This window comes from Cervus elaphus, chromosome 25 (genome assembly GCF_910594005.1).
Source record: "Cervus elaphus chromosome 25, mCerEla1.1, whole genome shotgun sequence".
NCBI lineage: Eukaryota > Metazoa > Chordata > Mammalia > Artiodactyla > Cervidae > Cervus > Cervus elaphus.
In genome coordinates this window covers 27028554-27051616 of record NC_057839.1, presented here as the reverse complement: position 1 = coordinate 27051616, position 23063 = coordinate 27028554, and the positions used below count along the sequence as shown (strand labels likewise).

The following is a 23063-nucleotide window of genomic DNA, read 5'->3' as shown; positions in this document are numbered from 1 at the left end:
AAGAGCAAACAAAAGAAAGATCCTATTTTTCTAGCCCTTATACTCTAGTGGGGAAGACAGCACACAAATGAACAAATCAATCTATACTACAACGTAAGGTAGACAGAATAAGGGGTAGAGATAAATGGAAGAGATGTGATTTCAGTGGGCGGTCAAGACAAAGATCTCTGAGAAGCTTACATTTATCTATTTTATATACAATGGATAAACAATAAGGACTTACTATACGGCACAGGGAACTATATTCAATATCTTGTAATAACCCATAATGGAAAAGAATCTGAAATGTACATATTTCACCTCACATGACAATGGGAGTAAGCCAAGTATGAGTTACAAGCACCCTCTGATGTTTGCTATTATTGGCCTTACTCAAATGTAAACTTAAACGTATTGGCCTTACTAAAAAAGTGTCACTTTTTAAAAAAACTATACAGTCTGCAAGGTTTTTAGATGGCTTGTGGTTTTCCGTCAGCAGCTATTAGGTTTGACTACATGTTAACCTTTGATTGAAACACATTTTAGTTTCACATTGCTTTTCTCAGTTACCTACCGGTGTGTACAAACACTAGCTGGCCCTCCTTGATCTGAGCCTGGGTGAAGTTCTGGATGCTACGTCCAGGAATGGACTTGAAAGCCAAATGTCCATTGCTGGGTGGAGAGACCAAGTAGGCCAGGTCCTGTGAGGGGGAGTCCCCATCCACTGCACAGAGTTCATCACGGGTAATCTCAGTGCCAGAATTCACCCACGCCTTAAAAAGAAAGAATCACAGATCTTGTGAGGACAAATTCCAGTCACATAACACCAGTAAACTGAATAGCTATGAGACACTGGCCCCTAGCACAAAGACTTAAAAGAAAAAAAACCAGAGCAACTCACCCAAGTTTTTAAACCATGATGAGTCTTAATTCAAAACAGACATATAATTAAATGCCAGATGAAATGCAGAGCATGTTACAGTGTTTATTTAATTTATGAGGTTTCAATAAAAAAAACAGGATTCATTGTTATTTATTCAAAACTAATTATTTAAACTGCATATGCATTTATGTAAAGTACAAAAGCAATAAAAGCTGATGGTTACTAAGTACTGTCTGTGTGGCTGGTACATGCTAAGCACTCCATATGGAATCTCAAATAATCACAGAAACTACCCCATAGGGTTGACTTAAGGATTTCTATTCATTACTTTAAGAAGCAAATGATTTCATCAGCTTTTAAATATTTGAGGGCAGAACACAAGCAGTACATTTTTTTTTTTTTAATTCTCCTTTATCCTGTCCATCTTGCAGGGAAACAAATACCTAGTCCCTATGGCCTTGCAATGTTTCTGCTGGTGTGTGTGCACTCTGGTGCTTGGTTGTGTCCAACTCTATAGGACCCCACAGACTGTAGCCTGCCAGGCTCCCCTGTTCATAGGATTCTCCAGGCAAGAATACTGGAGTGGGTTGCCATTTCCTTCTCCAGGGGGTCTTCCCGATCCAGGGATCAAACCCGAGTCTCCTGCCTGCATCTCCTGCATTGGCAGGCAGGTTCTTTACCACTTGAGCCACCTGGGAAGCCCCGGTGAGTGCTTATTACAGTTGTTTCTGAGTAACAGTCTCTATTTTTCCAGTTGTATTTAAAATCTATTTACATTACTCAACAAGTCATCCTTGTTTGAGCATCTGCTATATCCCAGGCAATGTTCTGGTGCTTGAAATACATCAGTATACAAAAGAGAGTCTGGTCCTCATGGAGCATACATCCCAGCAGCAGAGGATGAAGGGACACAGGGAAGCAATGAGAGGAAAAATGAAGAAATAAATTACACCGTCTGTTAGAAAGTCACAGGCACTGTGAAAAAAATTTAAATGAAGCAAAATGAGGTGCTCAGGAGCGGGAGAATGTTAAATAGGAGGCTTATCTGAGGAAAGCTGGGAGGAGGAGAGGGGGGAGCCATGAGGATCCGTGGGAAAGAACAACCTAGAAGAGAGCACAGCCCTACAGGGCAAGCGAACCTCGGCCGTCTGCGGAGCAGCAAAGAGGTCAGGGCAGTGGGACCAGAATTAGCAAGCTGAAGAGTAGAAGGAGGCATGTCGACACGGCCTCCAAGGTCAAATCCTGCAGGCTCTTGAAGGCCACCTGGGCTTCACTTGAGTGCAACCAGGAATTACCATGGGGCTTTTTAGGTAGTTGTAACCTGGGCGAGCTTAGGTAGTAATAGATCCCCGTGGCCTTGTGTCAAGGACAGAGTGTGGGAGGCCAAGGATAGAAGCAGGATAACAGGAGACGACTGCTATAATCCTGCAGAGAGAAGAGAGTGGGGACTTGGGAGAGAAGGGAAGAAGCGGGGGAATTCTGGGTGCTGTCGACAGTTTCTAACGAGCTAGGGGTGGTGAGGTGCAGAAGAAGGAAGACGGTGAAAAGGACCTGGTTTGGGTCTCAGCAACTAGAAGGACCAAATCACCATGAAATGAGGGTAGCTGCAGGAGAAGTGGATCTGGGCAGTAAGAGGAGTTCAGTTTTGAAACCCCCAAAACCCCCAAAGCCCCACAAGTCACTTCCGTCGTGTCCGACTCTTTGCGACCCCATGGACTGTAGCCTGCCAGGCTCCTCTGTCTGTGGGACTCTCCAGGCAAGAATACTGGAGTGCGTTGCCATTTCCTCCTCCAGGGGATCTTCCTGACCCAGGGATGGAATCCCTGTCTCTTATGTCTCCTGCACTGGCGGCTGGGTCCTTTACCACCAGGGCCACTGAGTTTAAAGTGCTTGCTGAGACATCACATCACATCTCATGGAATCATGCTGCTTGGGGTTTCTCTAATCCTGTGGTCATGTGATATTTCACCAACACTAAAGGCAGCGGCTTTATCACTAAATAGATTTTCACATTTCTCTCTGTATTTATAAAGTCCTCCCACAAAAACACTGTGCATATTTCCAAGCTTATGTGTCATTCTCTCCTCTCTGACAAGAACCTTATCCTCTTCTACACTTGTTATCAACTCTTTAAAAATTCAATTCTAAACTATTTAGGAGGTAATCTCTCTGGTCTAATGGGCTGTTCTCCTCAGTAGAAAACACAGTTTGTGAAATTAACTATAACTAAACAGAATTTGAGAAAGGGAGATCAGAAAGTACACAGGATTTCTACATTTTTCTACCAGAAATGATATGCCACTTTAGCTATGAAACTTTGGGCACATTTCTCAGTTTCTCTGTGCCTCAATTTCCTCATTAGTGAAGTAGGAATAATAGAATTATTATGTAGAATGAGTGATATAAAGCACTGTAAAGTACTTAGAACAAGTTTTACCTGGCACAGAGTAACCATCCAATAAATGTTAGCATTATGTTACTCATCTTTCTTCATCAGATTTGGCTCTGAGAATGGATTTGATTTTTTAAAATTACTTAAAAGTCACCTGGAGTGTAATATCACTCTTGACGCTATTCTTTTTTATTTTTTAAGTTTAAAAAAAAATTGGAGTATAGGGACTTAACTGGTGTTCCAGTGGTTAACCACTTTCCAACACGGGGTTTGATCCCTGGCTGGGGAACTGATCCCACACACCATGGGGCAACTAAGTCTGCATGCTGAAACTACTAAGCCCGTGGGCCACAAGGAAAATCCCCCACCCCCTCAAAAAAAAAAATTTTTTTAAAGAATATTGGAGTGTAGGTGATTTACAATAATGTGTTACTTCCTGGTATATAGCAACGTGATTCAGTTATGTATATATGTATGTATTTTTTCAAATTATTTTTCACTATAGCTTATTACAAGATATTGAATATAGTTTCCTGTGCTATGCAGTAAATCCTTGTTATCTATTTTATGTATAGTGGTTTGTATCTGTTAATCCCATACTCTAATTTACCCCTCCCCCATCTCTTTCCCCTTTGATAACCACGAATTTGCTATTCTACAATATGCACCGCACATTTTGTTTCATCCCACAGCATTCCTCCATAATTTGGGATGCGTAGTTTGTCTGTTTAATGTTTGTGTTGCCAGTGGATGCTCCTATGTCTTGGCATTTGGAATATGCTCACGGAGGATTTTTCAGCCCTAAACTCTGAGAACATCAATTTTAATAGCTATCAGAAATACTAATCAACCTAATGTCAAATTGTAAGTTTTGGCTTTCAGTTAATCCATGAAAAGGCTACAGTATCTATAAAATATACAAGTTGGACTGCCTAACAAAACTCTAAGCCCAATCATCCTAGTTTTGCACTTTTTACGTTTTTAAATCCATATAGGAATCTTATCTTCATTTCTTCAGGAACTTGAACTGATTTGGAACTATACTGCCGTTTCCCTTCCTGTGACTCGTAGACACTCATTCTTTCCAATGGTGCACACAAAAGCTGGATGAGGCATGTTTTCCACTGTAGCTACTCTTCTGTGAAACATTGTTTTGCCCCTCTTGCCTCTAGAATATATCATCTTCCAAAACCAATGTAAAATCTGCCACTCAAAACAAGAGCTAGAAACCTCAGTTCTCCATTTCTACTCAAACAAAATTTAGTTCCATTTAAAGTCCCATTGCTTTTGATGAGACCTGATTTAATGCCTAGTCTTTGGTAACAGAAACTTCAAATGGGAGGGAACAAGAAAACAAAGACTCCAAACTTGAATTCAGATTTCAGTGTGATACAAAGCCCAGTAAATAATGGCTCAGGGAATAAATATCTGAAAAAATTAACACTTGAACCTGGAATGGTGTATTTTTTTAATTCACTTTTAATTTAAACAGGACGTTAGATTTAGAAAAATGATCCAATATATCCAAATTATGATCCAAATATTTAAAAACCCAGGCCTCTGTTTTGAGTATCAAGAGGGATGTGAAATATTTGTGAATGGACTACCCCACCCTTTGACCCTTCCAGGCCTTCAGGCCTCCCAGTCACCGTTTTGGACTTCGCTGCCTTCATCGCTCCACTGTCCATAGCTCTCAGAGATCTTCACAGTGATGGCAAGTGCTTATCAGAAACAAGCAAATCGTTCTATTTTTGGTATAAACAACAACAACAAAACAAAATGTACAGTATCATTGAAAGCAAAAGGTGAAAAATAGAAAAATGAAGCCCCCTTGTGGACACCAATACATTTTATCAAACATGCACGAAAACCACTGGTCATGCCTGAGTACAAAAGTACTCAGGAGAACATACTTCAGAGGAAAATGCAAAGGATTCACCCCACACAGTCTAACTCCAATTCCTAACTCCAGTTTGTCATGCTGAAATGACCTCCTGTACCACCACTGATTGGTCATCATCAGCCAGCCATGTGCTTCAAAGCAATGTTGTTTAAAGTACTTCAGGAGAAAGGAGTGCACTTGGAATGCTGGGACTGAGTGGTTAATGCTCAGATTCCTGCCTCTGAACTCCCATCCAGAGTCTGAGATGCCCTCAGCAGTTCTACCCCATCCTCCCGCTATCTTCTCCCACACAGACTGTGGATGACTCTCCGTTCCACCTCCTCTAAGCTCCGATGGCAAGTGAGGGGAGTGAGCGGTCATGTGGGGTGGTCTGAAGGTCTTGAGAAAATGCTGCTTGAAAGTCAAAGACAGCAAGAGAATCTGAAAGACTCTGATGGTTCATTTTATATGTCAACTTGACTGGGCCACAAGGTACTCAGATATTTCATCAAATATGACTCCAGGTGTTTTTACAAAGATGTTTTTGGAGGAGGTTAACATTTAAATGAGCTGAGTAACACAGATTTCCCTCTCTCAAGGATGTGTGTGTGTGTGTGTGTTAATCACTCAGTCACCTCCGACTCTGTGCCACACCATGGACTGTAGCCTGCCAGGCTCCTCTGTCCATGGAATTCTCCAGGCAAGAATACTGAAGTGGGTAGCCATTCCCTTTTCAGGGGATCTTCCCACCCAGGGATTGAACCAAGGTCTCTCTCCTGCATTGCAGGCAGATTCTTTCCTGTCTCAATCACCAGGGAAGCCCCCATTTCAGCTGAGAGGGCCTCTCCAATCAGCTGAAGGCCTAAGTGGGACAAACTGGCTGATCCTTCCCTGAGTGAAGAGTATTCTTTCCTGCCTGACTGCCTTTGAACCAGGAAAGCCTTTACATGGGGCTTCCCTTATAGCTCAGTTGGTAAAAAATCCACGTGCAATGCAGGAGAGCCCAGTTCGATTTCTGGGTCAGCAAGAGCTGCTGGAGAAGGGATATGCTACCCATTCCAGTATTCTTGGGCTTCCCTTGTGGCTCAACTGGTAAGGAATCCACCTGCAATGTGGGAGACCTGGGTTTGATCCCTGGGTTGGGAAGATCCCTTGGAGAAGGGAAAGGCTATCCACTCCAGTATTCTGGCCTGGCGACTTTCACTTCACTTCACACTATTGGCTCTCCTGCATCTGCAGCCTGCCCCCTTGCCCTGTAGATCTTGGGACATGCAAGCAGCCGTGATCACGTAAGTCAATTCCTTATGATAAACCAAATAAATACACACGCACACTCACACTATTGGTTCTCTTTCTCTGAAGAATGTTTTGTAATACAGAGGCCTTATTAATTCATATTTAGGACTGTTTTTGTCCCAGACTCTGCCACTGTCTAACTTGATTATTTTGGGCAACTCACTTCATTTCTGAAGCTTTCTCTCCTTTTGAAAATGGAAATAACAGTAAAACTCACTTTATCTACTTCCTCAGGTCCTTGATATTTGTTGGAAGGACTGATGCTGAAGCTGAAGCTCCAGTATTTTGGGCTTCTTAACTATAACCATGACGGAAGACAGAATAGAGGGTCACGGTTACAAGTGACAACTTACATCCTCACCTCTGTCACTTACTGTCTACCACGGGCTCTTCCATTTTTGATCATGGGCAAATGTCTGAGTCTCTCTGTGCCCCAGATTCCTCATCCTTAAAATAAAAACCATATCCCATAAAGTTGTTGAAGATTCAATGAGTAAATAAATACAAGATGCTTATAACAATGCTAGAAGCAGAATAAGTGCTATGTAAGCATCAGCGACTGTTGTTGCTCAGTCACTCAGTTGTGTCCAACTCTTTGTGACCCCATGGACTGCAGCACTCCAGGCCTCCCTGTCCCTCACCATCTCCCAAAGTTTGCCCAAGTTCATGTCCATTGCATTGGTGATGCCATCCAGCCATCTCATCCCCTGACACCCTCTTCTTCTGCCCTCAATCTTTCGCAGCATCAGGGAATTTTCCAATGAGTCAGCTGTTCGCATCAGATGGCCAAAATACTGGAGCTTCAGCTTCAGCATCAGTCCTTCCAACAAATATTCAGGGTTGATTTCCCTTAAGATTGACTGGTTTGCTCTCCTTGCTGTCCACAGGATTTTCAGGAGTCTTCTCCAGCACCACAGTTTGAAGGCATCAATTCTTTGGCGCTCTGCCTTCTTTACGGTCCAGCTCTCACAACCATACATGACTACTGGGAAGACCACAGCCTTGACTGTACAGATCTCTATCGGCAATGTCTCTGCTTTTCAACACACTGTCTAGGTGTGTCATAGCTTTCCTGCCAAGAAGCAATAGTCTTCTGATTTCATGGCTGCAGTCAACATCCGCAGTGATTTTAGAGCCCAAGAAGAGGAAATCTGTCACTACTTCCACATTTTCCCCTTCTATTTGCCATGAAGTAATGGGGCCAGACGCCAAGATCTTAGTTTTTTTTTTAGTATTTAGTTTTCAGCCGACTCTTTCACTCTTCTCCTTCACCCTCATCAAGAGGTTCTTTCGTTCCTCTTCGCTTTCTGCCATTAGAGTGGTATCATCCATGTATCTAGGGTTGTTGATGTTTCTCCTGCCTATCTTGATTCCAGCTTGTAACTCATCCAGCCCAGCGTTTCTCATGATGTGCTCAGCATATAGGTTAAACAAACAGGGTGACAGCAGATAGCCCTTGTTGTACTCCTTTCTCAATCTTGAACCAATCAGTTGTTCCATTCAGGGTCCTAACTGTTGCTTCCTGACCTGCATTCAAGTTTCTCAGGAGACAGGTAAGATGGTCTGGTATTCCCATCTCTCTAAGAGCTTTCCACAGTTTATGATCCACACAGTCATAGGTTTTAGTGTAGTTGATTAAACAGAGGTAGATGTTTTTCTGGAATATTCTTGCTTTCTCTATGATCTGGCAAATGTTGGCAATTTGATCTCTGGTTCCTCTATCTTTTCTAAACCCAGCTTGGACATCTGGAAGTTCTTGGTTTGCATAATGCTGAAGCCTAGCATACAAGATTTTAAGCATGACCTTACTAGCACAGGAGATGAGTACAATTGTCCAATTGTTAGAACATTCTTTAGTACTACCCTTCTTATGATTATGTAAATAATAGTTATTATTACTGTTTCCCATGCTCTGAAATCTAGAAAAAGAAAAATCACCGCCTGAAATAATTCCCTACATTGAAACTTTTCCCTAGAAAGAAGTAACTAGTAACCATAGCTTTGGGGAAAGTATTATTTTTTGGAAAAAGTACTCCCACAGCTTTGCTATTTTGATGAAATGCATACACTTTATATATTAATTTTCAGAAAGTTAACAAGGTTAACATGTGGCACTTCTTTAATTGTATTAAAAGTTGTCAGTTTTGGAGAACACTTTGCAATATGTTCAACACACACAGTTTTTCCAGGAAGTTTTCTGTGTTCATTTGTCATTGCTATTACACATTGTCATGGATATGATAGAGAGATCATACTTCAATTAAAAAAAATATCAGGGGCAAAAAGTAAAGGATATCTTAGGTGTTATAAACTGCCAACATTGGCTCTCGATATTAGCTGCCTCTTGGCTCTTTTTCATCAGGTCTAAATTATACTGAGATTGATAACAGACATTATAATTATATCATAAAATTTTAGGGCTCAAGATTTCCTTCTTCTAAAATCCTTAAACCAATTTCATTCACATTATACTATATACAACAGAAAAGGAAGGTTGTCATTATATATCCTGGTCTACATCCCTTTTTTCCCTAATATTTAAAATCTTATAATTTATGATGCTCTTCCATTTCTGTATATGCCCTCCTCACCATGACTCTGGGCTGTAGAGCGGCACCTAAAGTGAATCAGCCATGTTTGCAGACAATGTACCCAGCCTGACCATCCCCGTCTCTTTTCCTGCTGGACGGAACAGGCAGATGGGCAGCAAATGGGCGGGTAGGGCTGAGCTGGCAGGCAGGCCTATGATGATGGTGTTCACAGGGAGACTTCAAAGCTGATAGTGACAATTTATGCCCCCTCCCCTGAACACAGAGACTTCTTGCAAGTGGTAAAGTACCCTGATGAAGGGGTATGTGGCGGTGGGGTGGGGGTGGGGGTTGTTACAGGCTGCATTAACTCTGTTACAACCCTCCAGTATCCACTTCCAGGTTCCTTCTAGATAGAAGTTTCTATAAATGAACTTCCAAGACTTGACTCAACCTGTCAAAGGTCAGATGTTCCTAGGAACAGGAAGAGTAATTTTAAAAAGCGATTTATCTATATCAAAGCATTTAGATTTGCTAGATCAGTGGCATACAATGTTCTTTAACACACAAAGAGAGGGATACTTTTTACACAACAACCTAGAACACATATGTGTATTTGTATGTGTGTGTGTTTAAAATGAAGCAAAAGTTTCATATAACAATCCTGCCCTTGCTATACACAGTGCATTCTGATGCTACCTGTTCTATTTGATTCTATTTAATTTGTTTTTAAAATGTTGGTCCTGTTCCACTCAATTAATTTCACAGACTATGAACAGTTTGCAACCTGGAGTTTTAAAACACTGTACCAGATCATTCACATCGTGGATAGCTGAGTGGACTCTGCTCAGACCACCTGGGCTTAAAACTCACTCTCTTACTAACTGTATGACCCTGCTCAAGGAACTTAACCTTTCTGCACCCAGATCTACTGTAATCCTCATTCTACATCAAGGACTGTGAGAGAAATGAATGAGAAGTCACATGTGATGCTTTTAGAATGGAGCCTGGCAGGGGCTCAATAAATGCTGGCCCACTTCCCCATCTCCTCTTGGCTAGTGGAATGAAATGGTCTAGCATAGGAGGTCCTTATGCCCAGCAATCAGCTCTCACCATGGAACCTAATGGTTGACCACTCTTCTTCCTCCATTTGCTCCAGTCACTCTGAGCTTCTCATGTCCTTAAACATGCCAAACCTGCTACAGGTTCACAACTTTTGCTCTAGCTGAATCCCTTGCTGGGAATGCTTGTGCTCCTAACAGTCATATGGTTCCTTTCTCCCCAACCTGAGCCCACTCACCCTGGCCTTTATTCAGAAAAAGTAGGCTTAAGACTGCCTTTCCTTAGGAAGTCCTGTGTGCAAATTGGTACTTCGCTGGCATCTGGGAACTCTATTATTAAAGTTTCCTGTACTGATACAAACCTTTTCCTAAAATAATAAGAGTGTGTATCTAAACAGCACAAACAATGTAGTTTGTGCTGAACCCCTGCTTTCCTCCTGGGAATCTGGGACTTGGTACATACTAGGTAGAGGGCGCCTATGTTTATTGGGCTCCAGCCCCCAGTAAACATCTTGGGTACTCGGGATCTAACGATCTCCCTGGTAGACAACACTTCCTGCACATCATCACAATTTGCTGCTAGAAGAATTGATTGCGTCCTGTGTGACTTCACTGGGAGAGGACTCTTACAGCCTGACCTCCTTTCCTCTGGACTTCACCCCACGTGCCTTTTCCCTGAGCAGGCTTTGCTTCATATCTCTCACTGAAATAAATCTTAGCCATGATTTGACTCTATGCTGAGTTCTATGAGTCCTTGCTAACCAACAAACCTGTAGAGGGCTTGTGAACCCCTGACACACAGGGCTCTGCTCAAATGTCCCTTCCTTGATAAGACCTTAGCTCACCATGTTCTCTGCAAGATCATCATCCTCTGACCCCGTGGCTCTCTGTCCCCTTAAGAGCTCTGCAGAAAAATACCGCAGTTCATCACTCTGTTTATCACATACTTTCAAGGTCTACTCCAATCAACAGAAGCTCCGTGGAGCACTTAGTCAAAATTTATTGCCCTTATTACTTGTCAGGGGCTGTGCCAGACACTGAGGCCACCACAGGAAAGAGACAGCAAATTCCCTTCCCAATGGAGCTTACGTTTATGGGGGGAGATACACTATATTTGTTTACTACGAAGGAGAATAAAGCAGGGTCAAGGGACAGAGGACGGCACACTGCTCCTTCAGCTGGTGGTCAGGGAAGCATCTACGAGAGGAGCGTGTCTAGAAGGCTGGGCGACCAGGGTCCAGCTAGGCTTCCAGAGCAGGCAACACACCCATGCTTAAGGAGTCCTGGTACTATTAATATGTTCTGCACCAGATGACCAGTAATCAGTGAAATCTAGAAAGCCTCTATTCATAATCATCACAACTTAAACAACAACAAAAAAATCATTTTTGGCAAATAAGCCTAAACATCTTGATACAGAAAGATTTTCATTGTTAGAGCACCATGACCACCATCTACAACTGAAGAAACAAATTCTTGAGATGTCTTCCATTTTAAAATAATCAAGCAAATCCTACCAAAACTATCTCTACATGTGTACATGACTAGTTAATATGTCCTACAGTCTTACCTAGTCACCTCCAAATTTTAGACACACTGACTTTAAAACCAAAACCATTCATATGTTTCCCAGTCAAAGAGAAAAGGTTCCCCCAGTCTAGCCTGGAATGATTCCATCCAACAGAAAATGGAAGCTCAATAGCCCCTTCATCCATTCCAAGTGCAGCTTCACCCAGAGAGTGTCACACAATGTTTACAGTCATAAAAACCAGAAGATGTTAGAACTAGGAGGGACTGCAAGATGATCAAGGAAAACATACACATGCATAGACACTCACATACTTCACCCTGCAGATATGCTTATGGTTTTGCTATCGAGGAAGGTGAGTCCCAGGGATTGTTCAGTTGCTAAGTTGTGTCCAGCTCTTTGCAACCCCATGGACTGCTGCACACCAGGCTCCTCTGTCCTTCTCTGTTTCCCAGAGTTTGCTTAAATTCCTGTCCATTGAGTCGGTGATGCTATCTAACCATCTCATTCTCTGCTGACCCCTTCTTCTTTTGCCTTCTATCTTTCCCAGCATCGGGGTCTTTTCCAATGAGTCGGCTCTTCACATCAGGTGGCCAAAGTATTGGAATTTCAGCATCAGTCCTTCCTATGAATATTCAGGGTTGATTTCCTTTAGGATTGACTGGTTTGATCTCCTTGCTGTCTAAGGGACTCTCAAGAGTCTTCTCCAGCACCACAGTTTGAAAGCATCAATTCTTTGAAAGCTCAGCTGAGGCCCAGGGAAATTTTGCTTAAATTGGGCAGTTTACAAGCCTTTAACTCTGGTCTCCTAACTTTAATCCAGAACTTTCACAGAAGAAATGAGTTTCTTACTAGATAAATAAAAAATAACTTCAGAAAGAGCCAGTGTCAAATGACTACGCAACTCGAAACTGGGAAGTTGCATCTTTCCTGGCCTGGATCCAGGCTATCAAGGGGGAAAGGCAGGAATAAAGGCAATGGCCCCTGCCCCCAGCTACTATTATTTTTTTCTATTGAGAAACACACTGGAATCCGGGATGGGGCAAGAGGTCTGGGCAAACTACTTGAGCAAGCAAGGTTCCTGGCAGACTATATTTTCCTAATTTTAAGAAAAGACAAAGTCTAGGGCACACTTTTTTCTCCTCACAATTTAATGTTCTGAACATCTTAAATTGACAAGTACATTTAAATATAGTAAAGCTATTATTAAGTTGATAGTGCCTCTTACAAATTGACGGTACCTCAGAACTGAACGCCAAGCCCATAGCGGGGCTTCGGTTCCCTTCCATAAGGAAGCCTGAGAGTTCATTACCTAATTCCTTGGTCCTTCTCTCTCTCAGGCAACTCTAGCTCTTCTCTTTCTAGAGCCTCAGTCCCTTCCCTGGATCTTTCTCACCCCGCAGTTGGCATCACTCAGCAAAGTGCTCGGATCCTCTGCCGAGGTTCCTGAGCACACGGAGGTGTCAATACGCCTGCTTCGGACCTATTCCTGTAAGCCCACTTTAGTAGGAGCAAGAGGAAGAAAAACTCTGGAGACTTTTCTTCACTAATAAAACAGCCCTTGATCACACAGACACACTGGGAGAGCTTGAGTCAGTCATGGGTAAGAGGGGAAGTGGCAGAGCACAGTGGTGAGACAGTCAGGCTTGGGCACACTTGGCTTCAAGTCCACACCTTCCCTTGAGACTGCTCAGGGCCTCAGCACTCCCATCTATAACAAGGGTATTAATCACAGCAGTTCCTTTGTAGGGCTGTGAAAATGACACCAGCATGGAAGATGTACAGTACTCTGCTCAGTAATAAATGTAAACTTTTATAACTGTGTTTAATAATGATTGACTCCTACCGTTCATCACACTAGCCCACAGCCTACTTCTCAGATCACTTTGCTGAGAGTGGGTCAACAGGTACTAAAATAAGAAGTGTGGAGAGAGGGAGAAAGGAAGCTGAAAACAGAGCGGTGGCGGGGGGCAGGGGTGGGGCGCGGAGCAGGGAGGCCCACACGGTTGACCAGTTGGAACACACTATCCCCACGTACCTGGGCAATGACTGGGAAGTCAACTAAAAGATAAAGGAATGGATTCCAAAGATCTAAAAACACCATCATCAATTTTTCCCTTAAAATGTAGAGGCTGCATAACGAACAAGCTGTAATAGAATTAAAAGCACTAAAAAGCCTATTCCCAGATCCAATTATTGTGAGCAAATAAAAACATAAAAGCTCCAGTGATTTTTAACAATGTAAAATTTTCTATTTAGATTAGCCCTTGGTGGGCTCCTGGGTATGCTGGCATAATCATCCAACTGGTGCTGGAGTGTCTTTTAAATCAAGGTCAAAGGCTTCTTGTTCCTTATTTCTTTGTTGTTCTCCTTGCTTTCTTCCTGCCCCTCTCTGTCACCTGCCAGGACACCACTCTCCAAAGATCCTTTTTCTCTTTGTGTCAACTACCAGCTGGATAGCAATGGTTATGTCGCACCAAGTTGTAGCTTGGTGGACTAGATCCTTTGTCACTTAGAAAATAACATTTTAGATGACTGGTTTAGAACAGCACAAGCCAAAACCAACATAATGTCTTGGTAATGACTAACATTTATTTAAAACCAGCTGGAATATGTCAACTATACATACATAGTCATATATCTTATTAACATTAGAAAGAATACAAAAGAAAATCAAGTGGGTAGCTCTGCATTATTATGATAAATCCAAAAGCACGGAGCACTTACCTGGAGGATTTTATTGGCTGTTATTACTGGAGCCTCATCGTTTACTGACTCAATGGTCACAAAAAGAGTTTGGGGCAAATTCTGTTTTCCAAGCTCTGAGCTATTTGCAAAGATGGTGAAACTGTCAAGAAGCTCTTCGCTACCATCATGCACATAGGAAATCAATTCATTTTCTACCTGTAACCAAAAAAACAAATCACCAAACTACGAGATATGTAATTTTAAAATATGACAAAAACGCTCTAAGAGAAATCCTGATATTTTATATCTCTTTAAAACACAGAAGCATGTGTTCATCCCATAAAATTTGATTCTGACAATCAGAGTGCAAATTCTGATGGATGGCATAATTGTGATGAAGTAGTGCAGTATCCCAAAATTAAGTTTAAGAATGAACAGAGTGATTGAGCAACATGGGGTAATAAAGAAAATGCTGGTCTGGTTATCACAAGGCCTGAGTTCAAAGGCTATTTCAAACACTAAAATGGGTTGTAGGCGACATAATCTTCCCTTTCTTCCAGTGGATCAGCCATTAAAATTCAGACTCTGCTTGTGTATTTAGAGAGACTAATTTTTGAAGTTGTAGACAATTCAGAAAGTTGGACAATTCAGAATATTGGGCTTAGGCTCTGAAGTTTCCACCCACTGGTTGGATTTCTGCTCTTTGGGGACACATGGACCAGTGAAACTATTGTGTGCATGCATGCCTGCTCAGTCAGACTCTTTAAGTTTCCCCAAACTTCTCTTTTCTGAGCTAAGTATGCATTATTCCCTTAACTGCTCTTTGTATGTGAGGTTACACCTGCTTCCTCCTCCTCCTGCAGAATACAATCATTTTTTGGTGCCTCTCTTAACAGCTACCATAAAGCTCCTGAGGACAGAGTATAATGAAATACATTGGAAATAAATTATTTTATCAAGCCAGATTTCTCTCACTGTAATAACCAAAATGCAAATGTTTACTTTTATCCCTGGTTGATTTCATCTTTCTAATTTTCATTCTGAAACGGTTGTCCAGTAAATTAGTTATTCTTCTTGGATTTGCGATACCCACAGATTTCATCAGAATGCTTTTCATGTCTTTAAGACTCTGATGGAAGCATGGATCAAAACCAGACACCAGAAGAATTTTAAAGGTAGAAGGGAACTTGGTTTCACTGAACCTGTGACCCAAAAATACAACAGCAGAGAACTTCCAAAGCCCAACAGGAGTAGCTGAACTTCCAAAAAGTCTCTGGGGTTGTGTTTGTTTTGATAAAATACAGCCAACATTCTTAACAGTTCAACTTTGTCCAGTTCTATGGCGCACTTCCTTTGAGCAAAGACTTTTGATCTCTCAGAGGTGTCTCTGACAAGAGTTGAAAAGTTCACCAACTGTCTCAAGGGAAGGTTGTAACCACTTGAACACAGGTGCATGAAAGTTTCTTTGGAGTTCCCTGGGAAGAGTATTCCAGACCATAGGCCTGACCACATATTTCTGGAACATACTATTTTAAGCTATTTTTTAAAAATGAGGAAGATGGGCATCAGAGGGCAGGAGAAATTCTAACCTAATATGCTTTAGGAAGATAGCATTTAAATAGACATCCCTTCTCTGTATCCTTCCTGTAGAAATACATCATTTCCTCAATGGAGTAATACTCTCTCAAATTACCATTTAAAATGTCAGTGTGCACATGCATATGCTAAGTCACCTCAGTCGTGTCCAACTCTTCTTGACCCCTTGGACTATAGCCTGAAGGTTCCTCTGTCCATGGGGATTCTCCAGGAAAGAATACTGCAGTGGGTTGTCATGCTCTCCTCCAGGGGATCTTCCCAACCCAGAGATCAAACTCGCAGCTCTTACACTTCCTGCATTGGCAGGTGGGTTCTTTACCAGCTGAGCCAGCTGGGAAGCCCAAAATGCCAGTTAGTAGGTATTAATCTAAAGGCAAGGAGGGTTTGGTGGGAATGTATCTGTTCCTAGCTCTAATGCTAGAAAAACATCTGCTGACCTTCAGGTACTTAATAAACTTGTAGAAAATCTTAAAAGGTTAAAAAGTGTTTGGTCCGCCATCACCAGTCATGTTCAGGGAATATTAAGTTCCCCCCTTCTGTTTGCAGCAGGCTTTCCAGGGGGCTCAGTGGTAAATAATCCACCTGCCATTGCAGGAGACATAAGAGACGCGACCCCTGTTTTGATCCCTGGGTTGGGAAGACCCTCTGGAGTAGGAAATGGCAACCCACTCCAGTATTCTTGCCTGGAAAGTTCTGTGAACAGAGGAACCTGACGGGCTACAGTCCATGGAGTCACAAAGAATCAGACGTGACTGAGCACACAGAAAAATAACAACAAATAAATAACAAAAATAAATCAACAAAAAAATAACAAAAATAAATCACATTCTCCCTCCCTCATTGTTCTGAATCTCACTAGGGGTCAAAGGTGAAGTCAAAAGCCCTCCCATACTGGACCTCCCTAACCTCACCTACGGCCCCCCACCCTTGTGGGAAGCTCCACACGCTGAGCTCCTCCTGCTCCCCTCACAGAGCTGTTTGCTTGCTCTTCCCTCTGCCTGAATGCTCTTCCTCCATATCCACCAAGCTCACTCTCTATCACGTCCTCCAGGTGTCTGCTCAAGGCTGCCTTGGGCCCCCAACCACTGTATTTGAAGCTGAGCATCAGCACACCCAGACACACAAACATCACTGATGTTCCCAGTACTTCCTATCTCTCTTTCCTGTTCTATTTTTCTCCATAGCACTAATCTTCATTCATCTATTTTATTTATATAAGTTTACTTATTTATTTCATTTATTCTCTCTCTGTCTCTTTCTTTCCCCACCAGGAAAAAAAAAAATCCATAAGGGCAGGGTTTGTTGCTGGGTTAATTCACTGCTTTACACTCAATACTTAGAACTAGCACACCTGACACATAATGGACACTCAAGAACTATTCATTGAATGAATGAAGGGCAAAAATGGCCAAGACCTCTCCTTCTCTGAGTCACTGAAGGTTATAGCCACAAGTTGTTAGGTGTCACCATAAGTGAAAATGACCATGTGTCAAACCCCAGGGACCTCAGAAGTCATCAAAGAAGAGAAATTGTAAAGGTCTTGAGAAATGGAGGATTTCCAGTCACATCAGTAAACAAAGGATGTCACAGTGATGTTCTGGTTCTCCAAATGTGAATTCCTGAGCCTTATGGGCACTCAGGAAGGAGAAGAATACCCACAACCTGGCAGCCGTTAGGCTGTAGCCACTCCCTACAGTGAGCTCTGAGCAGCTCAGGATATGAAAACAGGATACTGGCCCCAGCTAGTTGAGGTGCATGTGAAAGGAATGATTCGAGTGAGCCCAGACTCTTTCATTGTCTCATAAATAGAAAAGTGCTAAATTCTTTGGCTTGGTTAATCTGGTTTTATTTCATTGACAATAATCTTTTGATGTTCAGACTACCTGCTCTTTGTTGCAAACTTCTATATAACCTGATTTCTCCCCCCACCTTCTTGGAGCAATTCTCTCAGGGTCACTTGAGCTGCTGTCTCCTGGGCCTGAAGCCCTAAAAATTTCCACCAAATAAAACACAACTCTCAACTTTTAGACTGTGACTATTTTTTAAGTCAACAGGGTCACCTGAAGATCAGGAACATATAGTCTTGACTGTGAACAAGGCTACACAACAACATGGATACTGTAGGGAACACACACACTTGATGCATATTTCAACCAACCATGCTTAAATACACACTTCTCATAATACAAAGCACAGACGATAAAGAATCGGTTAAGACAGAACCAAAATTTAGGGCTCAGTCTCTCACCCAGAGTACATGGGGTGAATAGAATTAAATTCCATTCACATGAGAGCAGGTGGTTATCTTATGTGGTTTGTCCAGCCTTTGGGAAGGAAGCTATCATTAAGAGATGGCTGCATGGAATCACGGAAGAATCACCTCCCCTGGATCCCCAGTTGAGAGGCACTGAGCTCCAAGGTCTTTTCCACCCTCAGCACTCTCCACTTCTCCCCGTGGCTCTGAATACCACCTGATAGAGTCTAACCCTCTTGACATGTGCCTCAGGGCTCTCCAAAGTTGGCCCCTAAGCACCCTCCAGCACACTCTGTCCATCTGGGAACCTCGTGAACTATTCCTTGGCCCCTAGAACACCATTCACTTCAATGCCTTCACACCACTGACATATAGTCCTCTTTTGCTTGCATTTCTTTGCTTTCTCTCTTCACCTCTATTATCTCCCTGCCCTTTCACTCTATCCTAAAAGTCTAGCTTAAACTTTATTCCCTCCGAGAAGCCTTCAATTAGAGTCAAATGTGACCATTCTGCACACCCACAATATCACTGTTAAAGTGCTACATGAAAGACAAGAAGAGTATAGCTTATATTAAAGTTCATGTGCCTAACTCCCCCACAGCAATTCTTGCAGGCAAAAAAATATGTCTACTTGTCATGGAAGCCTTACATAGTAACTTGAACAGAATAAGTTTTTAGTAAATGGATTCAAGTCACTTGATGAGGTGAAATCCTTAGAAGCAAAATGAAGCAGCAACATGCGTTCTTAGCTAACTGGACAAAGATATCCAAAGATGCTACATAGCTGTTCATGGTTTCCATCCTGAAGACAGTGTGTTCCTAGGAGCTTATAAAGGAAATAATGGGGATCTGAAAGATACTTTGCAATATTTTTTTTAAGTATGGAAATCATTCTTTTATTCATTGTAAGAAAGCAAACTATCACAATAATAACACTCTAAAAACCCACTGAGGATATTTAAGCAATGACTAGATGACCTTTTGTAAAGGGTTATCCTGGAAGGGCTTCTCCATCTGCTGGGAGGTTGGACCAGATATCTACTAAGGCCCCATCACTTCCCAAAGTCCAAGAATCCAAGTGATAAACAGCCAATTTTTTTCTTATCCAACATATCCAAATCCAAATATATTAACTGAGAGTTATTACCTGTTTCCTGGTAAATTTCATCAGCTTTACTCTTGGAAAATGAGAATTTTCAACATAACCATGTTTTGGTGGTTTGAGTAGAACAAATTCACAGTCAAGTCCCTCAAAATGCTTGCCTGGAATTTTGAAATAGTCTTCTGGAAGTGCCTTGGAGCCACCTTCCTGGACTGTGAAATTTTGTACTGCCAGAGGAATCTGTTTAGGGACAACATCCACCAGGATTTCAAGTCTGCTCACAGCTTGGAAGCCACTCATAACATCCAGTATAAAACGGTCCAGTTGTTGGTCAGGCATTGTCTGTACATAATGAATGTAACCATCATCAACATCCTGCTGCGTAAACATCAAAGGGAACTTCTCCTCTGCACCCGCACTACCCTCGTCCGGTAAAGACCTTCGAAGGTATCCATGCACTGGCGGAGTTCTAACAATGAACACTGCCTCTGAAGGAACAAGGTCTTCATGCACAGCCTTGAGTGCACATTAACAACACAGAGACACAAAAAGAAAAACATTAATCTACGGAAGAGTCAAGACCCTTGATGAACCAAATTTTTTTTCTATTAATGTTCACAAATGGCTTAAGTTACAATCCAGGTTAAGACACAGTTTAAGCCTGGGTCTGTTCTGGTAACCATGCTAATATTTCGCATTTTAGTCCTGATCACAAAGACAAAGCAACATTTGAACAGTTACTAATGTATTATCAAGATATCATTCACAGTGGCAAGAAACCTAGGACTCAGAAAATAGAGCTGAAAGAAATAAAATGGTATCTAGAGAAGGAATAAAAGATGGTAGAAGAAGTAGCAGTTAAAGCACTAAAATTGCAAGGCTTTAAAGGAAAGTCTATTTTTAAACTAGCTCAGCATTTTGAATATACTTTTAATTTACTGATTCAGCAAAATTCATCTCAAAACTTTCTGTGATATATTTATAGTCCATGAACTGTGTACACCCCCTTGTGGTGAAACTTAAATTCTCTAAGATCCTGAAAAATAATTGAGAAAAAAGCTGGGGGGGCTCCATATTCTCTTGGTCAAAACTCATTATTCAGTAAATTGCTCTGACTTGAATTCATTTCTGCTGCTGCTGCTGTTCAGTCGCTCAGTCGTGTCTGACTCTTTGCGACCCCCATGGACTGTAGCCACCAGGCTCCTCTGTCCATGGGATTCTCCAGGCAAGAATATTGGAGTGGGTTGCCATGCCCTCCTCCAGGGGATCTTCCCGACCCAGGGATCGAACCCAGGTCTTCTATACCGCAGGCAGATTCTTTACCACTGACCCACCAGAGAAGTCCAAATTCACTTCTACTTGATGTTATTGGCTGTATTTAGCAAGCAGGCAAACTTGTTTGCAGTCCTGAGGGTAGATTCAGAATAGCTTGCATTTGTGGCCAACTGTCATAAATCAGTTTACGTACCCTGCACAGATTACTCACTCTCACCTAACTCTGATCAGTAGGGCTGTGCTGCTAGAAGCTCTCAAGTCGGGGCCTCAGGAAACCAGGAGGCTTCTGGTGTGAAGGCTCACCCTTGGCATTCCCCGGGTCTGGGCCAATTTATCCACCAATTTCAAGAAACTACACAAGGCCACATTCAGAGCTAAAGAAATAAACTGTGCAATATAGTATCCTCATCTGTTTTAGGAATCCTTTTTATGTCTGTTAAATTACACTTTTATACCCTGCTTCACCACATTACAAATGTAACTCAGATCAAATGAAATATTGTCAGTGTTGCCATGAAAGATGAAAAAAGTAATGACCTCTTCATTACTGTAATGAACCTGTAATATATACTGTAATGACCTGTAATATATACATTCCCTCCTCCTTCGCAGGTTATTCTACATTATAAACATATATGCATACTTGTGTAATCTTGTGCACACAGCTTTAAAATGAAGGGATTTTAGGATTCTTTATGTTCCATTTCCGACTATAGAACAATTAGCAGTATCAAAATCATGGAACCTTCTGGCTTTTCTTTTCAACGGCATCTGCATTTTTAAAAAGTAATTCCAAATACCAGGAGAGAAATGAGCACAAATCAGCTCTCAGAAGCAAACAAAGAGATCACTTGTCCCTGCGGTTCCAGAGGGGGAGAATGCTGGGAGCTGGGACCCCCACCTACCTGGAGCCTTTCTCTACTCAGTTTTACTGGTTTTCCTTCTTCAACCACAAGGGTCTTACTGTGCAGAATCCGCGTGTGATGCTGGTGGCTTTCTGAGTCCACCTGCATGTAGACTCCCACATATAAATGTGTATCTTTAACTCGCACTGTTAGGTTGAACATATCGAAGCTGCCACTGCCGTCATGCCTGTAAATCACACGCCCTTGCTTCAAGTCATGCATGGAAAATGAGCCAGATGCTGAGCTGTTGACCAGCACGCTGCCACGCTTTGCGGGCTGCACGATGTGGAATTGGACCTCGTGGTCTGTTCTGACATCTTGGTTGGTGGTGACACTGAGGTTGGCTGTCGTGAGGCTGCTGTCCTTTCCTCTCTGCACGAGCAGCCCCGTGTTGTTGACTACACGGACATAGGGGTCTGACACGCTGACCTCGAGGAGGGATGATGTGTAGTGGACACCGTCCATCACGAACAACACAAAACGGGCCGAGTCTGCACCCCGGTGCCTGAAGAGCACGCGTCCTTCCCACAGGTCCTCTTGCCTGAACCAGTAGAGTTCCTGAGCTGGGTCACTGGCTTGCACCAAGTCCCCGTTCGGGATGCCCCGCCGGATGTAGAGCAACTGCCCATCGTCAAAATCTGAGTCAGGGTCATGGTAGCAGAGATCTGAGAGGGTCAACAGCGCTGGCCGTTCTGCACAACCTGAAAGACCTTATCCACCATGCGCACTGGTTTCTGGTCATTCTTTAACTCCACAGAAATGGTGACTTTGATTTCTGTAAACAGATGCTCCATGTCAAGATCCCTGAATGCTTCCTCTTGGTCTGGTCCTGCGGTGGAGGCCACAAGGAGGAATTCGTCACTCTGGGTCTCAGAGTCATCGTGCTCATATATCAGCCGCTCACCCAGGATGTCTTGATCTGTGAAGGCGGTGATGTTGTCCTGATTTCCAGGAGAATCTGAAGAGCGAATCAGTTTCAGCTTCCCGTGCTGCGGACTCTTGGTGACTGTATATTGGAAAGTCCTCTTGTCCAAGGTTTGAGCAAATAATTCCGACTTTGTGATTAATTTCCCTTCTCCTTCTTTTACAAGTAATCCTCTATTTGTTAAAATAATATGCCTCCTCTCTGCTTTAAAGTTGATTCTGAAAGTATAATCTTTTGATTCTATGTGTTTTGCAACCATCAAGAACCTGAAAATATCTTGTGAATGTTCCCTGGGCCTCTCTTGTGGTTCATAACTTATCTTACCGTCTGTAATGTTTTGTTGGCTGAAGACCGAGTTTGTCTGTAGAACTTCTGTGCCAAGTAGCAATTTTCCTTTCTTAGGTGGGGTCAGTAACTTAAAATGCAGTTCCCTCTCAGCTACTTCCACCCCCTCTGTCACGGCCTGTAAGTGATCAGAATTCAATACGTGCCTGTTTTTTTACTGATCTCAAGGGCAACATTTTTCAGAAGGGTAAACTTCAGCCACTGTATCGTAATAGGAAACACCAGCTCTTTGCTGCTTTTTCCTTCTATGTCAACTTTAAATTTAAAGTGATCCGTAACATTTTCTAGTTGCAAATCTTTGAATGTAGTACAGTACTGAATCTGACTCTGATCAACAGAATGCTGAGAAAAGGTACTGATTTGTTCCCACTCACCACTTGGCCCTTGTTGCTGAATTTGGCCAAAGCGAGGTGGATAAGTGATA

At 42.4% G+C, this 23063-nt stretch overlaps 1 protein-coding gene across 1 annotated transcript in view; it reads right to left on the bottom strand.

The window, feature by feature from the left end:
* The window catches only part of LOC122683754 (chondroitin sulfate proteoglycan 4-like), a 60662-nt gene extending 38801 nt beyond the window's left edge, over window positions 1-21861 (bottom strand). The window contains exons 1-4 of the mRNA XM_043887579.1: window positions 21370-21861; window positions 19235-19705; window positions 14277-14453; window positions 554-752 (exon numbers count right to left, since the gene is read on the bottom strand). Of these exons, the coding sequence (XP_043743514.1) occupies window positions 554-752; window positions 14277-14453; window positions 19235-19705; window positions 21370-21834 (1312 nt within the window). The 5' untranslated portion in view covers window positions 21835-21861. The remainder of the gene's footprint in view (window positions 1-553; window positions 753-14276; window positions 14454-19234; window positions 19706-21369) is intronic.
* Window positions 21862-23063: the final 1202 nt, after the last annotated feature.